The sequence below is a fragment of the Lathamus discolor genome, chromosome 3, assembly GCF_037157495.1.
Source record: "Lathamus discolor isolate bLatDis1 chromosome 3, bLatDis1.hap1, whole genome shotgun sequence".
Classification (NCBI taxonomy): domain Eukaryota; kingdom Metazoa; phylum Chordata; class Aves; order Psittaciformes; family Psittacidae; genus Lathamus; species Lathamus discolor.
This window is the reverse complement of record NC_088886.1, coordinates 129,457,570-129,468,172: the sequence shown is the minus strand read 5'-3', so window position 1 is coordinate 129,468,172 and position 10,603 is coordinate 129,457,570. Positions and strand designations below refer to the sequence as shown.

The window sequence follows — 10,603 nt, the reverse complement described above, 5'->3', positions numbered from 1 at the left end:
CCCCAAGCCTTAGTCCTTTTGATCCAGACAAAAATCCCTCCCCTCTGCCAGACTCCCATGATTAAACTCAAGACGCATCTCCAGCACTCAACAAGTTCCTTGAGATACCTGAACTGCTGAGCTACCTGTGGATGGCAAAAAAAAAGCCTGAGGCTGTGATGTAAAGCATTTACACCCCCTCCTCCCCCAGCGTTTCCATTGTAATGTTGAAAAACACGCAAGTGCTCAGTTTATGTCACATTACAGTGACAGTTTAGGGACCTTGGCAGAATCTGACTGTACAGTCCCCCCATTTAATTTCTTGCATTAGTTACCATTACTGGTTAGTTATAATTATGCTTAAGGGAGCAACAGACAGAAGAAACAATTCTGTATCTAATTTTGAGGCATCGGCGTGTAAGGGAGTAGGTTACACAGCAAACGACTGAGCAGTGAGAAAAGCTAGTATGTAAATGCTGACACTAGGGGTCATGTGTCATGCCCAACTGAAAGTGATTGTGAACTACACAATATGAATGACTGTGGATGTTTTCAAAGAGCTTAAAAAGAACAGCGCTGAATAGCACATTTTGGTTTTTCAGAAAGCCACAGTGAATCTGTCCCCAGCCATGAATTTAACAGAAGCTTCAAGTCTAGCAGCTGGCAATGCATTTCCTAACATTTCTAAGCAAAGCTTTAACAGTGATTGTGTTCTAGGACACCCCCACACAAACAGCAAACCCCCATTTCTGTTATCCCTCAAACAAAACCAGTTCAGCCTTGCAGAGTTGATTCTAATCTGGGTAACCTTTCACTCCTACACAGCATGGACATGAAGGTTTGTGCAAAACAGTAACAGCCAGAGAGTTTACCACACCAAAAAACCTGTTGTATTTCACTTATATTGATGTTCTGCTACCTAAAATCTGACTTCAGACTATATGCATATAGCTGTCAATAGCTTTACGAGCGTCACAGAGGTTCTCGTAAGATTTGGTTCTTGTTTATTTGCTCTTGAGCAAACTTCCTTACAATTGAAGACAATTGGCATTTAATAATTAAAGCATATTAGTGCCTCTGTATCTTTTTATGTGACTAAAAGAATCCCCACCACTTGTCACTCAAAGTGGAGTACTGATTAAGTCTGGCTGATGCATACTACTCCTCCAAGAAAATGCACAGATGAGTAGGGTTCTATTTTCTAGTGACATTCACCTGGTTTATGGCAAAAAATTCCTTTCATTACATGCTAGTAAGGAAGAATTGTTAGGTGGGTAACAGGAGCTGAATGATAATGAAATTGTAGTAGAAAACAGGCAAGGGAACAGATACTGTCTACTCTGCATCTGAAAAAGCCTTACTTGTCTATGCTGCTAACACTGCGGTGTTTCAACATGAAACATTAGAAAAGAGAAAGCCGTTTATGACACTCTTCCACTTACAAGTGTTGAGACTCAAACCAGAAGGGACCTACCACTTCCTAAGAGAAAACCAGCCCTAATCCCAACCATTTGTCTTTTTGTTAGAGACCAACTGTCACAATTCAATCGATAGGACTACAGCAATTTTTCCACTTCACAACTGGAATTTAAAAAGCTTTTGAAAGGAAAGCTTCTGTTTAACACTGTAAGTAATTCTGGGTTCTGAAGCTGTGTGTGCCCTTATACTAAGTACAGACAGACACAGAGCTACACTGGTCTTCCCTGGCCAGCTCACCAGGTAGCAGCAAGTTTCTCGACAGCTCAAGTCCCTGCTTTGAAATAGGCCCAAAACTTTCATCATAGCATCATAGAATAGTTAGGGTTGGAAAGGACCTCAAGATCATCTAGTTCCAACCCCCCTGCCATGGGCAGGGACACCTCACACTAAACCATCCCACACAAGGCTTCATCCAACCTGGCCTTGAACACTGCCAGGGATGGAGCATTCACAACCTCCCTGGGCAACCCATTCCAGTGTCTCACCACCCTAACAGGAAAGAATTTCTTCCTTATATCCAATTTAAGCATCCCCTGTTTTAAGTTTTAACCCGTTACCCCTTGTCCTGTCACTACAAATGTCCTGTCAAATTTCAGTACAACGCATTTATCCTCCTTGGCAGAGCCAGAATCCCCAGCCTGCTTCTGAATACTCCTTCTTGCTGCTGGTGCCCTACAGACAAGGGAACCACAGATGGTGGTTTAATCCACCAGCTCAGGGATGAGATGGCCTCTTTGGGAGCCACACGCCATCCACAGAACCCAGGGCAGGGCAGCACTGCCTACTCCAGCTCAAACCAGAACCCAGCCATGCCTCTCACAGCCTTTGCTACCCGTGTTCTCCAACAGAGGTATTCCCAAGCCTTCTGCCCTCACTACCCAAGAACAGACAAAGGTCACACACTTTTTTTCCTTCCCTCCTTAAAATGCTGAAAGCGTAAAACAAACAAAGCAAACTACTTACAGTTTTCTGGGAGGAAGGATATAATTTCTTCTCCCCAACAACACAAGAATTAGAGACAGCTCCAGACACCACCTTTCAGAAACAGTAGCAGAGAATGAGTACCTACTTTCCAAACAAAGAAAACCCACCACCATCATCCTGTTACCTGACTTACAGGGTGGCAGGAAACCCACAGGTTTCCTGTTTGACCCATCAGGTCAACAACTGCCCAAGAAATTTTCCCTTACTGCCGATCTGCCTTCGTATCTGGCAAAAACTACTACAGACAAAAGATGCTGCCAGGGAAGGCTCACGCAAGCAAACCAGGTGCTGCAAGAGAACCCTCAGAAACGCCAGCTTCACTGCAGCTGGGAATTTACTGCCATGCAAGAATCATAACCAGTTCTCTCCAGTTACACCAAGGACTTTCCAGACAAGGACTGAATCTGTATTTTCTTCGCACAGACAACTCCAGCTAGTCAGAATACTGATCACAACTAAAATCTGGTATCACATCATGAAAGATACTGTTTGGTGAGGCTGAGAAATTTTCCACTAGTGCTCACAAGGAGGAAGGTACCATCATAATGTTCATCATGTAAAATTTCAGTCGTACTTAGTAACACGTGCTTGTCCTGCTCTAATATGACATCATATGCACACATGAGTCAGCTCATGAGTACGGGAGTGCTTCATACAAAACACCAGACACTTACCATTTTTAAACTTGATCTTCCGCACTCAACCTTTGAGAAGAGTTTCCAACTAGAATGTATCTGCAATTAAAGTAAAATCAAATATTAAAACTCCATTAGCATAATATAAATTGTGACTTAATGATTTTTATCTTAATTCTCACCCTGTTCAGCAGCTTATCCTTACTTTAAAAAGAATATACCAAAAAGACTAAATGACTTATCTGTATTGACTATCAACACAAGCAGTCCTCCCTTTCTGCCCCAAAAAGTAGCCCCAACATTTCACTGGTTTTGAACATTTAGTTCAAACCAACACCCAAAATGTAGCTACACTGAACAGCCTTTCTAGAATCAACCAGCACTGCTCTGTGGAAACCAGCTATGGATGCCCAGTTGAGCAGACAGGAAACACCTGGGTATTTTATTTGTGAGAGAGAATTCAAAAGCAAAAGCAAAAAAACCAGGAATAAAACTCAAGTTAAACAGCACTGACATTCAAGCGCTTCTCTGCAAGCCACATCGGAGCCTTCAGGCTTTTTTCGCTACCTTAAATTTTGAAGGCTCTTTCCAAACAGTTTTCAAGGCCAGATTAGACCTGCGTATGCCAAATAACACCCATACACAGTGATAGGAGCCGCAGCCCATGCACAAAATTTATTGTGTGCTACCGGTTATAAAATACTTGAATAGTTCAGAACATGCATAAAATTTCCAACTCAGGGGTATGTACAGATTGTACTTCATGGCAAACAAACAAAAAACCGGGGGGGGAGATGAACTCTAGTGACCTAAGTTTCAAGTCGTGTTTCAGGGGATGAGAGGGACACGTAGCAAATGTCAAAATAGATAACAAAGTACAGTGGCAATCAGTACAGTCCATTAGTTGTGAACAAATTAGCACAGGGCTTCAACTTTTATTTTAACCAAGCAGTCCTGTAGATACCAAAATACATGCAGTCTCAAGTTAACACTTTCACTAATGCCTTAGCAGTTGAACAGAGCACTTGCTTACGCGCTGCTTTGCCTAAACAAAAAGTGTCTCATACAGGTTCAGTTTCCTTTACAGATTGAAAAATAATAAAAAGCTTGCATCTATTCAGCCCAGTGATTATTAGCTATTTATGCAACCGTAATACTCACAGTAAACTAAAAGTACCCATAACATCTAGGTAACCTATAGATGTACATCATAGGTCTATATATTAAATATTTGCAAAATGAAAACATGCATACACAAAATACAATGCCAAGCTTTACAGACTTGATATGAATCAAAATTTACTTAAACAATGTACAAAGTTCAATTAAAAGTACCTTAAAATTAACACTTCCATATTTTTCTTACTTTTAAAATTAGTATATATAATATTTTAAATTTTCTTTTAAAATTCAAGGTGGGGAAGAGTCTTGAAAAAGCTGGGCAAAAAAGTTTCTGAATTAAATATTTGTTTTTTAAATCTGTGTTCAAGTAATAAACACTCCTACATAGAAATCTTCTGATAAGCTGTAACTAAAAAAGACAGTGAATACAATATAGAATTAGCAACATCTAAGGAGTAAACCTGAGGTCAGCATTTTACTGAATTTTTTACTGAACTAAGATTTTTTTTTTGGCATTTTTTCTGTCTACTTTAAACACAGTTTTTGCAGCCTCAGATATTTTAAGACCATTCTAATCTATCATTTTAAAGACATTTCATGAAACCGATGTCCATTAATAAATAGTTAGCTCTTAGGGTTGTATTTGAAAGTCTGATTTAAAAAAACAAACAAACAAACTACCTATACCGAAAGAAAAATCCCATTTGTAAACTTAAGTGTTGACAACGATAAGCGTAAGATGCTAGTCTAGATGTGCTTTAGCGGTAACAGCCTCATCCTTTCCCCACACTTCTGAACTTCAGCAGCCGGTGGTGGAGTTTGTGTGAACAGGCAAGACAGGCTCCCAGGAGGTCAGGTCACCATGCAGAGAGAGGGGCTGTTGTCTCAAAAGCACGACGGTCATTCTTCAGCGGGATCAAGTCAGATGTTTTTCCACCTCACGTGAAGCAGTTGCTTCGAGTGATCCCCCTGGCTATTTCATCTGTTGTCACATCAAAAAGCAGTAATCTAGGAATTCTCAGGCAAGACATGAGTGAGTAAACCAGAAGCTGACGTGGTCACTGTGCATTGTTGTTGCCAGTTCCATTGTTTCCATTGGCATTTGTTGTGTTTATAGTATTAATACCGTCTTGCTGAAGAGCATCTTTTCTTGGTGGCATTCTCTCATTGATCCTATCCAAACCTTTTGCTTCTTCAAAACTGCAGATTCTATGTTGCGGAGAGAATCCTCGTATTGCTTAACAAAATGCAAATTTGATATGTCAGTAATGGAAAAATAAGTAGAAAGCATATACTTTTTCTAACACATGGTGTTTTAAAAACAGGTAAGAAACCAGCCAAAGAAACTTATGGCTCTGCGTTTGCATTAGTAAAGCTTCTCTAACCTGCTTTCCTGAAATGTTCAACGGCAATCATGAGTTCAGTTTGTAACAAAAGAACAAAGTATGGCAAAATATTCTGCAAGTAGGAATCAAGGGGTTTAGACCCACTTGACTGCTTCTGCGCATCCCTGGTGTGGCCAGCTATCAACACCAACTGCTTTTGCTGCCTGGTGTGTCAGGCTTATCTTGACATCCCCCTTCTCTCCAGCAGAATGTCTAAGATCTAAGCAGCACAGCAAGTGCAGTGGAGGCAAAGCAGCGAAGGGTTCTAAAAGTAGTAGTAGATTTACATCCTGCATACGCATCGATGGCCTGATCCTGCAGTTTTCATGCAGCAAAACTGCAGGATGTGGTTCACATTTGGTGCTAATCGTGGATGATGGAAATGGACACAACCACAAGCACTGAATTAGCACCGTGGTTAAACAATGGTACCATTTAAATACGAATGTATTTAAAATAAGTGTAGAAAATAGGTATTATTTTGCTACTGATTATTTTAATAAATGAGGTCTGTCGTTGAATTGACACCTGAAAATGGTGGACCACATAATAAGACTGAAGTCTTTGGGATGAAATAATTCTTTGGAGAGTAACTACAGCTTTCCACTCACAACAACGGGACCTCCTGCGTGTGTGTGTGTGAGAACCGAATATGGCACTTGCTTATACTTTTGGAGCTCTGACTTCCTTAATTAAAAACCAAAGAATACAGTCATTAAATGGTGCTTTGCGACCAAATCTGAAAACCCCCAAGGGCAGCTCTCTTAACTGCTATGCCGTTTGCCATTCACTACACTGAATATTGAGCAAGAGGAAATTAAAGTCTCACCAAGAAGACAATAATCTGAAGTTGGATACTCTGAACACCAAATAATTTGATGGCATTTTGTTCAATATCACTAAAAAGGGAGAAATATACTACTTATATAGCACAGAAGCACTGATAATCCATGGAAATTAATAAGCCTCATACTGGCAGGCTGGCGTATGTACTGGAAATAAATTTGGTCAACAAATTATGTTCAAAATCTATAGAAAAATCCCATTACATTTATAAATCTTGCGCTATCAGTAATGCTATGGAAAGTTTTAAAAACATTTGTTCAAAGCCATTGAAATAGATTATATGAGAAAAGGCATGCATAAACAACCCTCCTTCCACACGTAACCCCCCATCAAACACAACCTTGCAGTTGAATGAAGAAAAAAACCCCAACACTAAACACTACCATTTTTAAGGACTTCAAGACAACACCACGTATCACAACATGCTATTATACAAAAAACCTACTGCATAATTTGTAAAAACAAACAAAAAAAGACCAAAAAACCCCCAAGAATTTCCCTAAAATATTAAAGATTATCATCATCCTAAAGCCAGAAATGAATGTTACATGTAAAAGGGATGAATCAATGCAGTTGATTCATCTCTGCTTGTGCAAGTTGAAAGTAAAACACACCCACACAGAGTACTTTTGAATTCCCTCCCAGACACCACAGATCTCTGCCAATGGCAAAGACTCTGATCATACCTTTTTCAGCCTCAATTGCCTCTACAGTGGCTGTACAGAAGTGAGCAGATGCATGCAAAATGAATGAGAAAGATGAAGAGTGTAATATCGCATAGCAGAAAAGGCAATGATCAATTTAATATAGTATGCTACGCCAGATTAGATTACAGTTAGTTAAAATGATAATTAAGGTTTTGGGGAGTTGTTTTTAAGTTTAAGTCAATCTTCTTCTAAATTTTAACTAATACAGTTTATCACCTAAAAGTAACGAAGAGCAACACTAATTAACTGCTGTTATTAATTACACATTTCTCCAAGTTTTGTGGGTTCATTTGGGTTTCTTTGAGGCAGCAACAAAAAAGTTACACTGAGGTTAAAGTTGTGCTATGGATTTAAAAAAGTACTAAAAATCTATTTGAGACGACTGATTCTAAAGATTAAAACGCATTAGTGAACTTCATTAGATTATCAGGAAGGATACTATGAAAATATTCTAAGAAATTATTCCTCTCTTTACGTTTAGCTGCCTGAAGTTAAACAAGTACATCACATTCTCTCTGTATTTTAAGTAAAAACGTCCATGAGAACTGAGCAACGAAATTTAAGCCAGGAAAGACAAACCTAGCAAATCATCTTTACAAAGTCCCATCAATTGTTTAGTTGAATGAAAGACAAATTCTATAGCGGGAAGAGGTTTGGATTTAACATAGTCTTGGTGGGTGAGTCAATCTGAATATGAAAAGTTTAGCTTACTCGTTTGTTTGAACTAAATAACCATGACATCTACTGCAATTTCTTAGGTGTAAGACCTTTCCCACTTGTTTTAGCTCTAGAAGTCAAAGCTTTAATATTATGTTATTAGGATATAAAAACCCCTATTAGGGCAGTCTTGCTAAAGAAACCAATTTGTAACTACAATCTAAAATATCACAAAGTTTCAATAAAGATAACAACTTTTTACCTCCCCTGCTATGTGCCATGCCTTTAATACCATATTTTCATAAATATTAAAAAATAGCACACATAACGGTAAGCCTACTTGTGTAGTGCTTGGTATATATTGTTAACAACAAAAATCATAGCACAGTATTCAAGTAAACGCTGGGGAAACTAGCCATATTAAAAATACAGCATTAGATCAGAATGCTTTAAACTTAATTAAGTTTATTATTTCTCATTTCCTATCCAACAAAACCCAGACACAAAATTTCAGTTGCCTACACTATGCCTCAACCTCACTGATGCATACAATTATAATTTCCACTGAGAATCTCTCAAAATAAATTTGGATACTTGCATGAAGTGCTACTGAAATAACGTGGAATGCTTAAGGGTAATGCAGCATTTTAACTCTTACATACTGCACAGCCCATGGTAGGGAAAAATAACAGATTTGCTGCACGTCTATCTACAGAGACAAGGGCAACCCCAGAATTAAACAAAAAAGTCTCTTCTATGGATGGTTATTTATTTACATTAAGGGAAAGAATTCTTCTCAAGTTGTAAAAATAAATTAGTAAAGAATTATTTTAGAAAGTCACCAAATACATACTTTCATACTATAAGCAATTTGCCGTACAAAACTATGTAGAAAAACCACCTCTTTCCACCATTTCCTGTTACCTGTGAAGTCTTTGTTTTCAATCTTTTCCTGAAAAGATCACGAATACTGATTTATCTCCGTAAATTATGTAGCTTGTCATAAATACAAATTTCAAAATTTACTCCTAGTTCATTCTATGTGTAGCACTATTATTCCAAAAAGATCTTGGAATATACATCACATTTAAGAAGAAGGTAATTTTCAACTTGACATAAAAGAACAAACTGACTGGAAAACACAAGCACTTAAGAAAACCCCACACTGTAAAGACTCAATTTGGAATTTTGTTGGATTCTCTTTTGCAGGTACGCCTGAATTAAAACTGTATTTGTTGTAAACCCTGATAAACCTCAAGTAAATACTGTATCATACAAATGTAACAGTTAATCCTGATGTCTTCGCTCAGAAAATTCTCAACTGAGAGCAAATTTTAAGCAACAGGGTTCAATGGCATTTCCAACCTCACTTGCAGCTCTCCCCCTGCTTTATGCACGGGACAAATCTGATACAAAATCCTTGCCAACTTTTAACATAAACCTCAAAAATCCTATCTTACTGCCCCTCTGATTAATGGCAAGGGCAGCAATGAAATATAAGATGTATTTGGCTAGTTCCAACTGACTTCTATGGAAGTATTACAACTTTTCCTTTAGGCTTGTGTCTAGTAGGTTGCTGAATAAGGTTTTAGGTGATTGGGTTTTTTTTAACAGACCTTAACTCAATTTGGAAAAGTTTTATTGGATTCAGTTCACAGAATCAATCACTAGGAAATACTACGTTAAAGAACAGTACTTGGTGTTTAATATTTCAGCTACTATTGCGCAAGCGACATAATTAATAAAAACCATAAATCTACATTTAAAAAAAACAACTTAGAAACATACAAAGGGCACGATTTCCCAAAGTCTGTTTTTATTCTAGCACATCAAAGCTATCAAAAATAACCTCTGATTTTTTTCCAAAAATACATCCACGTATTTCTGAAATTTTAAAAAATCAGATCTTGACTTCTTCCACAGCATGGAGTTTAGCCCTTTTTTCCAAAACTATCTTTTTTAAACTGACCGGTCTTTAACCCTTTCACTAGAGTGTGAATTTGTATTTCACTCTCCGACTGTTCTGCTTCGCAGCAAGAATCTGTTCAAGCATTGCCAATAAAGACGTTGCATCAGACTGACCCATGCGTTTGGTGCCCTACTCTGCATTATGTGAATGCCAAAAAGTTTCTCTCCTTTGAGGATGGCCACTGAGTATCTCACAAGACATCGCAAGTGTGGCTGAACAAATTCCTGAAACAGAACTGGTATTTGCTAAGATCTAGTACAGATTGTTACTGACATTACGATTTCTAATAGGCATATATGCAAAAATCACATATGCATTGTCTCAGTGGTGACTTACATATATATATGTGTGTGTGTGTATATATATATATATATATATTTACCCTGATTAAAAAAATTCAGCCCAGCTCTCTAGAAAATTCTAGATGTACACTCCAACTTACTACAGCTTTCAAAGCTTCTTACAGATTTAATAGCAACCGGCACAACTAGACCTTTTCTCAATGTGCCGCTGAAAAACAAGGACTTCTAAGATTGAAACCTGGAACCCTATGACAATTTCGTGAAATTTCAAGCAAAAGAATAGAATAAAAAAAAATACTATGTTCTTTTTTCTCAAATCCATACCAGTTTAAGTTATTGATAGCGTACTGATCAACACAGTACAATACACTTCAAATAGTAATTAAATATCTTTAATCCTGCCCTACTACCAGTGACCATATTTTTGCCAAGAATAGGACTTCACTGATATGATGATGGTTTAGAGAAGTGTTAATTATTGAATTATTTCATTTTTTGTTTACCTCTAGCTTTGAAACTGAGCATAATAATTTGAAAA

General features: G+C 37.9%; 1 protein-coding gene across 7 annotated transcripts in view; it reads right to left on the bottom strand.

Moving 5' to 3' along the window:
- The window catches only part of PPP3CB (protein phosphatase 3 catalytic subunit beta), a 48,678-nt gene that overhangs the window by 3,208 nt on the left and 34,867 nt on the right, over nucleotides 1-10,603 (bottom strand). For 3 of the 7 annotated variants that reach the window (XM_065671733.1, XM_065671734.1, XM_065671740.1), the window contains exons 13-14: nucleotides 7,117-7,146; nucleotides 3,727-5,436 (exon numbers count right to left, since the gene is read on the bottom strand). In XM_065671733.1, coding sequence (XP_065527805.1) covers nucleotides 5,258-5,436; nucleotides 7,117-7,146 — 209 coding nt within the window. In that variant the 3' untranslated portion in view covers nucleotides 3,727-5,257. Of the gene's footprint in view, nucleotides 1-2,421; nucleotides 2,494-3,116; nucleotides 3,177-3,726; nucleotides 5,437-7,116; nucleotides 7,147-8,718; nucleotides 8,747-10,603 lie in introns of those variants that run through there. The other 4 variants (XM_065671735.1, XM_065671736.1, XR_010610885.1 and 1 more) reach the window with 3 other exon arrangements.